At 59.8% G+C, this 16,256-nt stretch overlaps 1 protein-coding gene across 1 annotated transcript in view; it reads right to left on the bottom strand.

The window, feature by feature from the left end:
- The window catches only part of LRRC75A (leucine rich repeat containing 75A), a 46,189-nt gene extending 31,922 nt beyond the window's left edge, over positions 1-14,267 (bottom strand). The window contains exon 1 of the mRNA XM_047833552.1: positions 13,991-14,267. Within this exon, the coding sequence (XP_047689508.1) occupies positions 13,991-14,242 (252 nt within the window). The 5' untranslated portion in view covers positions 14,243-14,267. The remainder of the gene's footprint in view (positions 1-13,990) is intronic.
- Between the last annotated feature and the right edge of the window lie 1,989 nt (positions 14,268-16,256).

The following is a 16,256-nucleotide window of genomic DNA, read 5'->3' as shown; positions in this document are numbered from 1 at the left end:
TTAGAAAGATAGAAAGTCAGCGGAAAGGGTGTAGCGGGCCTGAGGTGGGTCTGGTCTGCTCCCCTGTGGTCACATCTCCACCTAGACTCTGCTCGGGGTGGGACAGGGGACCACCGGGTCCCTGTCCAGGGTTGGGCCCCAAGTAACGGTGTGGCTCCGAGTAAATCATCCCCTGCGCGCGGCAGCAATGTCACCTACAAATGCAGATGGCACTGGCTCATTCCTCCTAAAGAGCGAGCAGAAAGTAGGAGAGAGCGGCCCATCAGAGGCTTGGAACACAAGGAATTCAACAAACAGCGATTTCTTTTCTCCTGTCGGACGCTTTGGCTACTGTGCTTCAGGACTTCGGGAAGGGTGCTGGCATTTGCACTGCTTCCCAAACTTGGTTGCCGAGCCCCTCCCCCACTCCCAGTGCGTCTTGTGGGGCTGGGACTCTACAGAAAGGCTGGGGCCAGAGGGTCCCTGAGGTCCCCTGGCTTCTACATTCCACGGATTCTCGGCAATTTGTCATCAGTCCCAGCACCCTCCTGATCCCTCTGCTTGGGAAATAGTCTGCATGAGTTGTTTATGCTTTCCGGGGGATGCATTTGTCCTCACTGGGGTAAGTTTTGTTTGTTTCAGATGAAAGCTTTGGTCCATGGTCAAGGGAACTGTAGGTAATGGCAAAGAGGTGGAGGAGTGACTTACAGGCTCCTTCTGGCTCCTAACAACCTGCTTTCCAAGTAGGACACAAACAGCCCATTTCTCGGAGTGAGAAGCTGAGGTGTGGACGGTTGTCTCACACAGTGAGCGAGCAGCGGGGACAGGAGGGCCCCAGAGTCCCCAGAAGTTTCTAACTCCTTCTCTCCAGCCCCCAGTTCATAGAGGACAAGGGTACTAGTCAGGGTTCTCCAGAGAAACAGAACCAATAGTGTATGTGTTTGCATATGAGAGAGAGAGAGAGAGAAGGAACTGCCTCGTGAGATCTGGCAAGTCTGAAGTCTGTAGGGTAGGCTGGGACGCTGAGGACCCAGGAAAGAGTGGATTTTGCAGTCTTGAGTTTGAAGGCGATCTGGAGGCAGAATTCCAGCCTTTTCTCTCAAGGTCTTCAACTGATTGGACAAGGCCCACCGACTTTCTGGAGGGCATCCGCTTTACTCAAAGTCTACTGATTTATTTATGTTTATTTCTGAGAAGGAGAGAGAGAGCGCACGAGGAGCAGAGAGAGAGAGGGAGACACAGAATCCGAAACAGGCTCCAGGCTCTGAGCTGTCAGCCCAGTGCCCAACGTGGGGCTCGAACTCATGAGCCATGAGATCATGACCTGAACTGAAGTTGGATGCTTAACCCACTGAGCCACCCAGGCGCCCCCGGAGTCCACTGATTTAAACGTTAGTCTCATCTAACCGTCCATTTGCGGTGACATGCAGACTTGGGTTTGACCAAAAGTGGGTACTGTGGCCCAGCCAAGATGACACATAAAAGTAACTGTCCCAACAAACAGAGGGTCTTTTACCACTTTAAAATCTCCAGGTCGGAGGCAAGGCCTAGGCAAAGCTTCCGGGGATCTGGGTGAGCAGGGATGAGTCACACTGGAGCAGGGATCCAGCCTGACCCAGCTCACTCCCACCCTCAAGCAGGAAGTGGCAAGGAGGGAGGAAGAGGAGGAGATTCCCAGCGTCCGTGGCCTTGTCCCTGTCAGCACCTCCAGAATCAGCCAATTCCCCCAAGACTTTTCAATTTAGAATCTTTGAGGTCGACGGCGTATCGCTAAGGAGCTGTGCGCCATTCTCTGGGCAGCGGGGAAGGCAGGAGGGGGCCTAGCAAGGGAGCCACAGATGTGCTCTCCGAGGGCTCCCGGGCCAGATGGAATCTTCCCCATCCTAAGGCCCTGCTCCTCAGGACCTCGTTGTCCCCACAGACGACAGGAACAGGGCCACCAGCAGCAGCCGCAAGAGGGAATCAGCGAGACTTAGAGACTGCAAAGGAAGGGGGGGGCTTTGTCTGATTTGTCCACCACTTTGAGGGACCAGGAGGGAGGGGTGCAGGTGGAGGTGGGGGCGGGTGAGGTGAGAGGGCCAGTGAAGCCTCAGAGCTTTCCACCAGGGTCCTGGGCCTCTCCTTCCACCCCAGCCTCCCTGCATCCTGCCTGCAAGATCTCCCCTGGTGGCCCTCCTTCCTCAAGATCACGGCTGGGTGGGACGTCAGAGTGCCGTGCTAGAACACCTGCTCTCAAGTTCCCAGTTGTCTGCCCTCGCTCCTTTGGGCTTCCTGACCAACCTCTGGCTAGTTGTTTTTTGTTTTTTTTTTTTAATTTTTTAATGTTTATTTTTGAGAGAGAGAGAGACATTGTGAGCAGGGGAGGGGCAGAGAGAGAGGGAGACACAGAATTCTCAGCAGGCTCCAGGCTCTGAGCCATCAGCACAGAGCCCGACGCGGGGCTTGAACTCACAAACCATGAGATCATGACCTGAGCTGAAGTTGGAGGCTTAACCGACTGAGCCACCCAGGCGCCCCGGGCTAGTTTTCTAAAACAGTTTCTCTACTTCCATCCCCAAACCCCTCTCCTTTTTGGGCCTGGCCGTCTCCACCTCGCCTATGTTCCCTATACCCCCAGGTGCCCACTTCTGGGTCTTCTCTTTGAGAGGTGTCCTACCAAAAGCGTTTCCATCCTTCTCGTCCCATGGGATGGATTCTCCACCAGCAGGTGAATTCTGGAGGGACGGGAGTTCTCGGAACGGGTAACTTGGAACCTTTTGTGTCTGAGTTTCCATATCTAAGAGCCGTAGCCCTCCACACTCCTGACGGTCTCCGGGCCAGCGGTGGTCTGGAAACCCCAAGGGGCAAGCGTCCTGCTCACGAGTGTTTTCACCCCCAAACTCCACAATTCCAGAGGAAGTGGGAGATACAGGTCTGCGGTTGAGAACAACACAAAATTTGGAAGACTGGCACCGCGGAGGAGAAATCAGATCGAATGAACTGATTTCATCTGGAGTTGTGGGGGGCGGGGGGTACTTGCAGGGGGTGGGAAGGATCCAGACCTTATTTCCCTCGAGCTAGCAGAGGCGGGAATGGAAAAACAGTCTGGGAAGCTGGAGGGGAATTCCTGGATCCTTGGAAATAGGAGGGGCCGGAGCCCGTGGGAAGGGCAGCGAGGAAGGGACACGGTGATGTCCCTGCTTGACCCTCGGTGCTCCCGCTCAGGATGTTTCTGATTCTGTCTGACACCCTTTGAGAGGCAGGAATGTTGAGCCAGAACCTTACAGAAGATGCCCAACTGCTCTACCGCCCCGATTTAGGAAGAAGAGGGTGAGCATCTGGCTCAGAGGCAGAAATCATGTGCTGGCTGACATTTTAACATTCCCTGCCTTAGGTGATCTGGGAAGGCTGTTCCGAGGAGAGGAGCGGGAAAGGGGCGAGGATCCTGACTGGCCTCAGCTGAACTGTGTGCACTTTCGTCGAGGCGGCCAAGTGCAGCCGTGCAGGGCATGGGTGTCTGGGTGGGCCTGAACTCGCCAGGACCTGACTGTGGCTGTGCTAACCGAAAAGGCCCTGCAGGGGCACGGAGCTGCCCTGCATCTCACGGAGAGGAACCAAAGGGGACGAGGCATCCCTGGCCCACCTGGATTCACTGAATGGCCTCCACACCTCCAAAGCCCCGGGGTTTCCTCAGGCTGACCGGGAGCAGAGGTGTGGCCCTAACGCGGGGGGCAGTGAGCTCACGACCACCTTCTTTGTCTTCAGGTCGTGGTCTGCTCCCTGCTTCCTCCCCCGTGAGCTCACCATAGCCTGGGCCGCCACGGTCTCCACATCCTTATTTATTTTTTAATGTTTATTTATTTTTGAGAGAAAGAGAGGGAGTATGTGGGGGGAGGGGCACAGACAGAGGGAGACAGAGGATCCAAAGCGGATTCTGTGCTGTCAGTCCCTCCGATCTCACTGTAAAAAACAAATGAACAAAAAAAACTGTCACGGGGGCACCTGGGTGGCTCAGTCGGTTAAGCGTCCAACTTCCGCTCAGGTTACGATCTCACTATTTGAGGGTTCGAGCCCCGCTTCAGGCTCTGTGCTGGCAGCTCGGAGCCTGGAGCCCGCTTAGAGAATGTGCTCGGAGGAACGGCACTCCCCACCCTTCCCCTCCCTGGAGGTCTGGCTTCCCCACCCCTTTGCTCCTGCCAGTTCATACAAGGGTACGGGGACGGCCAGGGTTCCTGCCCCACGAAGAGGCCCAGAGCCCTTCCCTCGTCCTGCCCTTGAGGATGGGACCCAGAGCCATGAGTCCCAGGGTTATTCCCTGGGACACACACAGGCCCCCGCTGTTTCTCCAGGGATCACGGGGTGTGAGAGGGCCTTGGGAGGCAGGGACCTGGGCCCAGTCTTGTGGGATCCTGTGCAGGCCACGACTCCCCTCTGGGCCTGCACTCCCACAGAGCATCTCAGCTCTGACTGCAGCAGGCTTCCTCACTGAAAGGAACCACAGGAGCCCCTTCTCTCCATCCAATTCCTCCAGGGAGCCGGGAAGGAGCAGAGCCAAGCCCCCTTGGAGCTCTAAGGACATTCAAACCCCAGCCCTCCCTGTTCTCTGGTGGCTGGGACCCAGGACCACAGCCAGGAGTGAGCCGATGAGACCACGGTAGGCAAGATGGTCAAGTGGCCGATCAAAAGGCCAGAGGACTGGCCCAGCAGCTGGTACCAGGCGGGCCTAGAGCCCCCTCCCATGCTCCTTCCTCTGTAGCCCTTGCTTTCTCTTGTTCACTCACCTACCTAGGGAGAAAGTGACAGCCCCACGGGAAGGACATCAGGAGCCCTAAGAGATCACAAGCCAATCTCGGCAAATACGTCAGAGTCACACTGAGTTTACTGTATGATGCTGGAGGTGGCATCTTCAACACCTGGGCCCTGGCAGGTGCAAAGAGGACAGAGGACACCCTCCTTGTCCCCCCCAGGATGGCCGGCTTGAGCAGCGTCTGAGGATGGGGAGGGGAGCAGAGTCAGGCACCGTTAGTGGGTGGTGTCATTGTCAGGACAGCCTGGGCTGGGCTGGGCGAGGCGGCCCCGCGTGGGCGGCAGAGGGATGCGAGCCCTGGTCCTGTCTCTGCGCTATGGGTGCAGAGCTATGGGCTGGGCAGTCTGACCATTTGCCAGGAGTGAAAATCAGAAAGACGCATTGTGTTCCGGGCTGGGACTCCTCCGGGGCCAAGGAAGCCTGAACGGCCTCCCAGCTGACCACAGAGCATTCTCTCCTGAGCAGCACCCACATCTCCTGTACCCGCCCACCCCCCCCTCCAACCCTCAGGGTGCTCTGCACGCTGGGGGTGGGTCTGCTGGGTGTGCTGGGACCAGCCGGGTTGACATCTGGCGGGGGGGACAGGGGTGGACTCTCCCGGTCTCTGTCTGCCCCCAGCACCGTGGGAGGGAATCCTGCCCCACTCCCGGCTCTCCATGTGGGGCCTGAGCCCAAAGCATCCGGAGGCGGTGGCTGCATGGACAGAACTAAGGGCAGCAGGGGCTGTGGAGGAGGGGTGGGGAGGGCGGGTGGTCACAGACTGCTGCTTCGCCGGGTACGAGTCCCGGGCTCCCTGCAGGTGGTTGCCGTGCTTGAGTGGGGAGGGCTTCCAGTCTCCCCCGGGGGTCGCACCCCTGCCTGGTGGCCTTCAGTGGGAGAGGGGTGTCCTGCAAGCCTCCTTGGGCAGCCGGTGGCTCTGGGGGGGAAGCAGCTGTGTGTGGACGGGGGGGGGGGGGGTCCCTGGAGGGGAAAAAGAGAGTCAGAGCTCCCAGTGAGGCACTGGGATGCTCTTGGGGAGCCTAGGCTAAGGGCCTGGAGGGAGGTATGCACCAGAGAGGGCCAGACCCAAGCACCAGGGCTGCTGGGAGGGGTCCTTCGGGGCAGGGGAGGAGGAGAGGGAGGTTGGCTTCCTGCAGCCTCCAGGCTCAGTGCCTGTGTCCACCCAGAAGCCCTGTGGGGGAAAAGGAGTTTGCAAAGCAGCTAGCCTGTGCCGCGTGCCCTGCACCTGCGAATGCCACCCCCCCTCACTCCCCCCCGCCATCCCCTACGGCCACTTCCCTGGCTCTCTGCCCAGCCCAACCTCTCCGCGTCTGTGGCCAGAGTCAATGGCAGAGCGGGAATGTGACCCGCTACGGCTGGCCCTACACCCACTCGCCGCCCGTCTACAGAACCAGCGGCCCCTCTGATTCCGCTAAAAACAAGCACCGGGGCGGACCCTGCTTTGCCCACTCCTTCCAGGGGCCACCCACCCCACCCCACAGGTGCCAGGAGTGTCTGCGGAATGAAAGAACCACGTACTAGTGTGGCCAGGTAGCAGCAGGTGCTTGGCTGGGCAGGGGTGGGGGGGGGGCTTGCCAGAGAGGACAAGGCCCCTACCCCACCCCCGCTCTGCCCAGGCTGGGAGACTGGGTCTCTGTGGGCAGGAGAGAGGCACCAAGGAGCGGAATCTTGAACACTGAGCTAGGCCTGCCCTGCGGGAGGGAGAGGAGAGAGCCGGATGTGAGAGGGGCCCAGGCGACCTCCTGGGAGCAGAGGGGGAAGAGAGGGAGTCTGAGGGAGTTCCACAGGCTGCAGGTCCCCGCAGGGCCTGGCTAAGCCTGGAGACAGGCCTCATTGTCCTTCGTGACACCCTGGGTGAAGGGCTCACAGGACAACGCAGGCCTCTCTGAACACGGGTCTTTGCTCGCGAATCGCAGCCTGGAGCTACAGGACGGTGTGCAAGTCCGCTGCCCCGGCTTTTGCCCTTGACACTGTGTGACTACCACCCTCCTCCGTCAGAGGAGGTAAGTCGGCAAGGGCTGCTGCGTGCGCGACAGGGTGGCCTCTGCAGTGGCCAGTGTGCGGGCTGTGCAGGGGTCAACCCCAGAGCCCCAGGGGGCTGTTTCCCTCTAGAAGCCCCTCCCCGTGTCCCCGGCTCTTCCACTGGCTGGGGACAAGGGAGTGACCTCAGGGCATGGATGTGAATCCAGCTCAGGGCCTGGAAGACATAACTGGGCACAGATGGGAATGAATGGGCCTTTGTGAAACCACTGGAGCCTGCGGGAACCTGAGCGATGGCAGAGAGCCTCAGTGGTCATTTCAACCATACACCGCCCCTTCATTTTGTAGATGGGGAAACCGAGGCCAGAGAAGGGAAGGAGCGGGGCACCCGGTACGGTCTGAGCTGGGACCGGAACCAGGGCTCCCGGTTGCCAGCGAAGGGAGCCACCTCCGCGGAGCCCTTTTCTCTGGGCCAATGCTCAGCGCCCGCCTCTTGGGTCCTCACAAACCCTCCAGGCGGCCGGGAAACAATTATGAGTACTGCTTTTCCTTTTTGCCTGCCTGCTGCCTCCCCAGCGCCTAGAAGAGTGCCTCGAAGAACAGGCACTCGACTGTGAAATAGAGGAATTCATTCCTGCTGTCTTATTTTTGCTCATCTGCCTTTTCATATTTTACTACAATGATTATACAGTGCTTTCATAATATTAAACCCCCCCCGCCATTCTTTTTTTTTTTTTCGCTGTAAGCAATATCCTGCCAACCTCCCAAGACTATTTAAGGAGCAAAAGAAACGAGGGAGAACGCTTTGTGGACTGGAAAGCAACGTGCAGACAGGAGGGGTGTCTCCAATGACCACTCTCCGGCCCAAGGCACCGGCCCACCAAGCAGGCGACCGAAATGAGCTGGACCCCTTTCTCCATGGAGGCTGGGGTGTGCCGCAGAGGGAAGTTGACCAAAAGCAGGCCGACTAATAAGAGGCAAAGCGTTTGCTTCTCCCCCCACCCCCCCCACCATCACCAACCCTCCCGAGGAAAGGAAGGGACATAGAGAGAAACGTGTAAATGCAGAGAGAAGCAGAAAACTAGTTGTGGGCATGCAGGGCTGAGCAGGGGTGGGGGGCAGCCTGGAGGAGGCCACCTCTCTACCAGGCAACACATTCAGACACCCCCCACTCCCAGCCGGACTCCTGCATCTACGCTGGTGAAGATCAAGTTAGAAACATCAAAATGCCACATGCCTTTGAGCAGCAGCCATCAGCAGAACTCCATATGGCTGTGGCAGCCAGGAGTTTGAGCTAATAAAAGTTAAAAAAAAAAAAAAAAAGCTGGGAAATGCTCCCGGAGAGCCACGTGGGCCCTGCTCAGGGCTGGTGGGTGGGGTGGGGAGAAGAGGCACTGTGGCGAGCCCACACTACCCCCCCCCCGAGTGTTCCAAGGTCACCGTCCTCATCAGAACAGGCTGCTCGTGCAGGACGCGGCTGTGTGTGTGTGTGTGTGTGTGTGTGTGTGCTGTGTGTGTGTGTGTGTGTGTGTGTGTGTGTGTGTGATTTTGCTTGAGGGTCACCCACGGCGCTGCTCTTGGAGGGGAAGGGCGGGAGAAATGGCAGGCGGAGATCCCCTCCTTAAAGTGGGGATGTCGACCCCACCCCTTGAGCATCCCGGTGGGGAAGCCAGAGAAAAGACCCTGGTCACCTGGGTGACCCTTGTGCCAGGTGGCTCTCACCTGCAGGGGGCGTGCAGGGTGCACAGGAGTTGCTGGCACCCAGAGAATGGGGAGCGGGGACAATACCAACTCTGCAGGTTACTGGAAGGATAACCTGGCTCCGCGCTTGGGGTGGAAACACTCCAGAAGTCTGAGCCAGACCACGCTGGTGGCTGAGAAAGAGGAGCAGTGGTCTCGGGGAAGTATGCCCGAGAAGAAGTTTAAAATCCATTCGACAAGGATCTCTTGAAAACCCACTGTGCCCAGTATATGATCTATGGCCTCTGCCCGAGAGAAGCACACACGGAAATGAAATGACATTGGGGGAAGGGGCAGGGGGTGTCCCAGGTCACCAAGGAGGGGTGTCCATACGTGGACCCCAGGGTATTTCAGGAGCTCTGAAGACAAACAGCAAAGCAGATCCCGGTCATCTCTGAGGAGGTGGGCATGTGTTCCAGAAAGAAGGCCGCCAGCCCACCAGATGTGAAGTCGGGACAGCCGGCCCAGGCCCGAGCCCCGCGGTCATGGCTGCCCATACAGAGGCTACCGTGTCCCTGGCCTTGCAAACCAGCAAAGCAGTCCCCGGCATTGGATACCTCCCGCACCTTTATTACTGGAAATGCCTGTGCCCAGCCCAGTCAGAGAGCGGCGGATTTTAAAAAAGGAAGGTTTCTCTTTGTGGGTGAAACGAACATGATTCAGCACAAGCAGCCGATCGGGAATGTGGAGGCCAGGCTCTCCCCCCACCCCCCACCCCCCTCGCGGCCACCTCGGCAGAGGCTGCAGACTGCACCTGCAGGATGGGATCCCCAAGGTGCCCACGGAGGCCGGGCAGCGGGCCACTCCTCTCTCCAAGAACACCACCACCTGGCAGGCCGCCAGGAACAGCCAAGCCCCGCGGACACTGCTCCCAGGCATCCAATGACACAGAGAGCAAACGTGTCAGATCTCACGGTCATACTAATGCTTCTCATAAATAAGCCCCCAGATGCACAGCTGTGGCTGGGGATTCACGAGCCTTCTGAGGACACACCGTGACAGTGGTGACATGTGGACGCACATCTTCACAGTGCACAGACTTACTGAAGAATGTCATAGGCCTGTGGGTGTTCAGTATCATGCCAGGGACAACGGGGGCGGGGTGGGGGAGATGGTGGGGTCTCCACGCTCGGGAAGCATATGACTTAGTCTGACAAACAAAATCTGTGTCAGGTGAGAAACTGCGTACGGATGATTAAACGCTACCCACTGTGGTAGGACCGAAAAGGCAAGTGAATCTCAGAGCCAAGGGCAGACACGGAGGGCGGCCTTGGAAAGGCAAGAAGCGTTCATTGGACACAAGGAAATGCATTTCAAGTCAGGGAAGAATAAGATCAAGGCCAAGGGTGGGAGACCTCCGTGTTCGGTGTCCTCCAACCTGCTCACCTAAAGAGATTTTCTCAGGTGGGGTGTCAGAAGAAAAAGGTGACCTTCAAGGCTATTTTCTTCATCTTTCTGACTCCAGCCAGGAAGCACCTGCCTAGTATCCAGGACCCCAGGGAGCCTCTAAATGCTTGCCTACTATTCAGTCCCCCTAGGAAGCAAGTTACCCTTGGCCCCGGGCAGGGGGAGGGGAGTTGTTCTTTTTTCTTTTTCTTTTTCTTTTTTTTTTTTTTTTTTGCATTAGCTGACATGGCTCATGCTCCCAGGTACAGAGGGAAGTCAGCCCTGCCACTCTGGCCACAGCAGACTGAATCCAGCGCTCATGGCGAAGCCACACCACTGAATGGGGCTGGACAGGCTAACCCTGGAACAGCTTTGCCCAGTAGGGCTGCGCCATACTGAGTGGCAATGGACTGATCCGGTCGGATTCTCTTTATGAGAGAGCGGGGAGGCTGGTGAACAGGAGGACGTGGGCCACTGCAGCCTGGCATCTCCTAGGGAAACTGACCCCTTATTCTAGTGCTCCACGAAGCCGGCCGACGAGCCAGTCTGCATCTGTGGGACTCGGAGGGGCTGCATTTGCCCTCTCTCTATGCCTAAAAGTACTTCTTCCCCAGGGCTCCTTAAAGATGGCAAGCCTGAGCCCAAGACTTAAGGAGAGGCACGTGGGGAAAGAGTGGAGACATCCTGCAGGAATGGAATCCAGCGGTGGGGAAAGGAATGGCCTCCTCTATCTATAGGTGGCTTCTTCTTTTGTCCCCATGAGTCCCGCATCCCCCACTGCTTCTGAACTTGCAGGGAGCTTTTTTTGGTCCAGGCTGAGCCCTGGCCAGGTAGACAAGACCCGAAAGCTCTTTGGGCCTGGCCTGAGAAAGGATACCAAGACGCTGCCCGTAGCCTGGCCAGACCCAAAGTTGGGCAGATTCTCTCGTGTCTTATCACTGCCCGTGAGAACGTGCAGAGCTGACTCAATTCCACATACTTTGTAGCGTTTGCTCTGCTCAGGACCCCAGATAAGTCTTTGGGAAATGAGGAAATACAGCTCAGAGAGCTGTTATCTGCTGGGTCCAAGGTCAAAGCAGATTAAGGACTGGAAGGCAAGCTGCCAGAGCTGAACCTTGGCCCCAGGCTCCCCTCACGATTACACTGCTCCTCAAGAAACAGGTCCACTCAGGCACCCTGCCTGAGCCCCAGGGGCCACGGCTCACGATCATGACCATTAAGCAAAGCCTCCTGACACCTCTCCAACAGGTGCCAAGCACGGACTAGCAGGAGAGTCTCCAATCAGGGAAACTACCCTGCAAATCTTAGCGGCGAACGAGGGGCATTCAGAAGAAATGACACCAACGGCCACCACAAACTGCCACGCGAGGTCCTGAGGAATGGAAACAGCATTCCTGAGCCTCTAGCAAGTCACGTGGTGGTGGTGGTGGTGGCGGCGGGGGGGTTACCAGACTGGAGCAAATCTTGAACTTGGGGTCTGTGAACCCTCGGGAATTCTCACAAGATTGCACGTCTGGTGCATTAGTCTGGGAAGAGCGTCCGGAGCTCTTCTGGCGCTCAGGATGCTCAAGGACGGGAGGCTAAGCCCCCTCCGACCCTAGCGCTCAGGGCATTCCCAAACCCGGCAGCCAAACACGTTTCCAAGCACAGGAGAATGCACCACGCAAAATAAGTAACCCAGCGCTGTTACTGCCCTGGCTACTGTTGCTTCCTACCTTTCCTATTCATCTACCCCTGCCCTGGGGGTCTGGGTCCACACACCTGCAAGATGCAGCACTCTGAGCACGGCACTCACCTGTCTGGGCCCGCTGTGTCCCTAGAGAGGCTCACCTGGTCCGCCCCCTGGTGAGGCCCTGGGTGTTTCCCTATCTCTCAGTGACTGCTCATTCCCTTTCTGCACATCACTACCTCCAGACGAGAGGAGCAAACTGGGAAGGAAAACACAATTCGGGAGAAAGAGCCACGTAGGTGCACAGCACAGATCCAGCTCAAAATTCCTCTAACCAGCCTCAGGATCCTAGAACACCACCTCTCTGACATCTGGCCACCTGGCGTGCTCCCCTCTCGCACTGCCCAGGGCCCGTGGCCAATTCTTGGAGGAGCCCTGATCTGGACACGTTCCAGGCGACGGGGCAGCGCTCCAGGCCCCTAGGGCAAGCCCATCACTGGCTCGGGAGAGACGTGCAGACCTCAGCCACAAGCCAGAGGTCAAGGGAGCCTGGGCCACGTAAGCTGGGAGGCAAGTTATTCTAGTGCTGTCACAGAAAAGGGGCAAGTCTGATTGACCCCGTCCTGGCCCCCATCAGCCCTGTCAATCCTGCCACGAAGAAGGGTGTCAGGCCACACACAAGACCAACGTGTCTCGGGAAATGCTCCCTGTCTCAAGAACCCTGTGACTCTCCAAAAACCAGGGAGAAGTTCAGCTTCAGGAGGTGGAATCACAGTCCGTTTCAGGGGGACTGGAGGAGCCCAAGATGTCTGCCAACTCCTGCCGGGCCCTGCCCGAACGGCCGTCGAGAATGCTGGCTTTACTTGGTTCTTTTACCTTCTAAGCAGGGGCTTGTCTCGACCCCCGCCTGTCAGCCCTCTCCCCTCTTCTTTCTGGACCCCCTGAAGCACCCACCCCAGTGCTGGGGGAATAGCCTGTGGTCAGCAGAACCTTCTTACTGTCTGGTGTGCGAATGAGCTACGAAGGTCTGGAAAATCAATTATTCTGTTTGGAAGCGAACGAGCTTCCACAGAGGCCATACGCTGGTTTCCAATTTTTGAAGGACAAACACACACTGCCGAAGTTACGCTGCGTGTAATGTCATCTTTCCTTAATGATTCAATCCAGAGAGGAAACCTAGAGATCCGGCACTATCTCAGGCATCATTCTGGATGCTGTTTGGAAAAGTTAAGGCAAGAGCAGAAGCTCCGAGTCTCCCCAAGTCCCCAAGCCTCTGCTTCCTTCTCCCTGTGCAGTGCACATCTTGGGAACATACTCCAGGGTAAACCAGATATAAAAGGTGTGTGTGGCGGGGTGGGGGCGGGGGGTATAAAATCCACAAGGGACGTGCATCTCATTCGATTTTGAAAGCTCCTAGAAGGAAGGCACTCCTACACCCTCTTTCATTAGTGATGGAAAAACTTCAGAAAGGCCACCTGAGGTCTCCTGCTCCCTGATCCGCACTGGACTCCACCACCGATGGAGAATACCTCGGGGCCTGGACTCTGTCACCCACCCCCACCCCCCAAAGCTGGTCCAAGACAACTTGGTGATGGGGGACGTATACACTCCTGCCTCTCTCTCACTCACTCAACAAAATCCATGGAACAGGGGGGCCCCCCTCCCTCACAAGAAAGCGGGTGGAAAACCAGCCAGAGAGGTGGATGACAGCGGCCGCCCAGGACAGCCCCAAAGCAAAGGGGCCTGGCCAGATCTGCAAAGTCAGTCCCCAACCAATGGGGCAGGGACAGGAACAGGCTGAAGGCAGAGTACTGGCCGCCTCCCGAAGTTCCTGCACCAGGTTACTCACACGGGAAACCAAGCCAGCCCCCCTCTCCTTTCTCTCTACTGTTCAGCAGGGACTCCTGGCTGAGCACCTGTCAAAGTAAGCCAGGGGAGATCAACGCTGTCTCCCGCCTCACCCGTAATCCAGGATGCCTCCCGGTGGCCAAATGACCTGGGGGCCGGCGCCTCACCAGTCCCGGGGCTGCGCCCTTGGACTCCCCCAGGGGAAAACTGACAACTGCGCATTCCTTGAGGACCCCTGGTGACGGCCAGCGGGTAGAGAGGAAGGAAAGCGCCTTGGCGCAGACCAGGCATCCGTCCCCGCACCCGCTCCCACCGACCATCCTTGGGACCGGCCTCCCTCTCTGCCCGTGGAGGAGAGAAGCGGGGACGTTATTCCAACAGGTCCCCCTCGGCCGGGCCTCACCGGGCCAGCCTTCCCCCGCCCCGCCCCGCCCCGCGAGGCCTCAAATTCAGCGGGAGCGCCGAGGCACCTGCTGCCAGACCCGCTCCATCCCCGCGAGAGGGGGGCCCTGGGCGGTGCCCTCGGCGCTCCGGGCCTGCTCGGCAAGGGGCGGGGCGCTCCCGGGGCCGGCGCGCCCCCCGCGCCCCCTGCCCGCGCTCACCTGGCGCAGGTGCTGCAGCAGCGTCCCCGCCTCCTCCCGCCGGCCCTGGCGCACCATCCGCAGCAGCTCCTGGACCATGCCGACGCGCCGGTGATAGGGGGGCAGCCCCGCGCCGGCGCCCGCGCGCCCCGCCTTGTCCCCGGCGCGCAGCAGCAGCGACGCCCAGAAGTCGGGCCGCTCGCGGCGGGGGACGGGCGCCGCGCCGGGGCTGGCTCTCTCCGCCAGGCTGCCCTTGGTCTGCCGGGTGCCCATGCCGCCGCCGCCCGCCGGCACTGCCCGCGCCCGGCCGCGCCGCCGCGTCCCCGGCCCGCCGCCCGCCCCTCGGCCGCCCGGGCGCGCCCGCCTCCCGCGCGGCAACTTTGGGGGAACTGTTGCGCGCGGGCGGCGCGGGGGCGGGGGCGAGCGGCTGCCCGCGCTCCCCTCGCTCCTCCCTCCGCGCTCCCCGGGCGCGCTCCCCGGGCGCTCGCCGCCCGCCCGCCCACCCGCCGGCCCCGCCCCGGCCGGCCCCGCCCCCGGCTCGGGCTCCGGCTCCCGCTCCCGCCCCTGCGCCCGCGCCCGGCTCCGCGCCGCCGCGCGCCTCCCGCCTCCCGCCTCCCTTCCCCCGCTCCCCTGCGCTCCCCTCCCATCTCCCTCCCGCCCCTCGGCTCCGGGCTGGGGCCGCCGGACACCCCTCCGGCGCCGTCCTCGGTACCGCGCCCCCTGCCGGCCACCGCGCGGCCCCTCCCGGGGCCGTGGCGCGCTGGCGCCCGGGGCGAGCAGGCCCCAAGGACCCTCGCTCTGGGCCCCCGCCGGGTTTCCCAGACGCTTCCACGACCGCGCGCGAGGGCGAGGCCCGCGGGAGGTGAGGGGAGGCGGTCCGTGCGCCCGACGAGATGGGGAAACTTTGGAACATGGCGGGGGCCGGGGGGTGGGGGGTGTCTCAGCCCGAGTCGGGTTTCTCAAAGTGGGCTCTGCGACGCGTCGGTGCCGAAGTCATCTGAGGTGCTGGTTAAAAACGCAGGCTCCCGGGCCTGGCCCCAGACCCACTGAATCAGAGTCTCCGCGGTGCGGCCGGGGATCTGCATTTTTTAGCCAGCCCCTAGGCTCCTTTGACACCTGGCCTGCGGAGGGGGCGCCGGGGGAGGGCCGGGTGGGGGTGGCGCTCCGAGGCGTAAACTGTGTCCAAGGTTGTGTGTCGTGGGCGTGCCCTTTTATGGAGAGAGCCCCTCTGGCTGCTTCCGTCAGTCCCTTAAAGGCTCTGGACCATCAAGATGTAAAGAACCGTTGTCTCCTCATGTTCTTGCTCTCACACCTCTGGGCGAGGTTCTTCCGGGTCACCCCGTGCAAAAAAGCAGAGGCATGCCTGCATGTAGGGCCAACAACTACCCAGTCCTGCTGGCCCCCTCCCTCTGCCAGGTCTAGCCCCTAAGGGATCAGACCCCCGTGAGGTCCGATGGTGCTTGGGAAGCCAACCAGGGCCCTGCGGGAGAGAAGGCTAAGGCACTTGGGGCACCTTCCCTGGCACAGAGCATGCTCATAGGCGGTGGTGGCTGCCCCCGTGTCGTCCGCAGGGCTGCAGGAGTGCTAACGTTGTGTGCGCTTGCCCCTGACCCAGGCCCTGGCTGACGCTTTAGTGCGAAGGACAGTGGGGGGCCACGGGGACAGGAGAGCAGTTCCCAAGTCATAGAGAGCTGGACCCCGGCACGCACTGCGTGCTGAGCATCAGGCAAGCCCTCAGCTCCTTCCTCTGTCATGTGGGGATAAGAACACTGTGTCAAGAATTGGGAGGGTAGGAGGAGGGGCCGCAGAATCTCCAAGCAGAGTGCAGGTGTTCTGCAAAGGACAGTTCCTTTCCCTACTCTGCGAGCCGCACTGGGGTCTTCCCATGGGTGTTTTCTCCGCCAACCCCGAGGACCCGGAGGATGAGCCCTTGTGTCTCCCCCAGAAGGCTTTCTTTTCCCTTCGGATGCCCCACTCCCAAATGCCCATCTCTACTGGCAGGGAACACTCAGTCTTCCTGGAGGCTGGCTTCACAGCCCTTACCCAACACCTTCCAAACTTGCCTGGACCCTTTGTGTGGGGAGTACAACTGATGGCATCTCCAAATAACCCAGGCTGGGAAACACTCTGGTGCCTGTCATCTCTGGCCTGGAGGACTGCCGGGCATGGTGACCAGCAGGGGAACTTGCTGACCAGGCCCCTCCCTAGGGACCAGGGGCTCGACGCACCTGCAGGCAAACCACAATCTGAGCGGGCAGGTTGGGCATGTGGTTGGGGCAAATGCCAC

Source organism: Prionailurus viverrinus, chromosome E1 (assembly GCF_022837055.1).
Source record: "Prionailurus viverrinus isolate Anna chromosome E1, UM_Priviv_1.0, whole genome shotgun sequence".
NCBI classification, from domain to species: Eukaryota; Metazoa; Chordata; class Mammalia; order Carnivora; family Felidae; genus Prionailurus; species Prionailurus viverrinus.
Note: the sequence above shows the minus strand (reverse complement) of the source record. Positions and strands in the feature narration are given on the sequence as shown.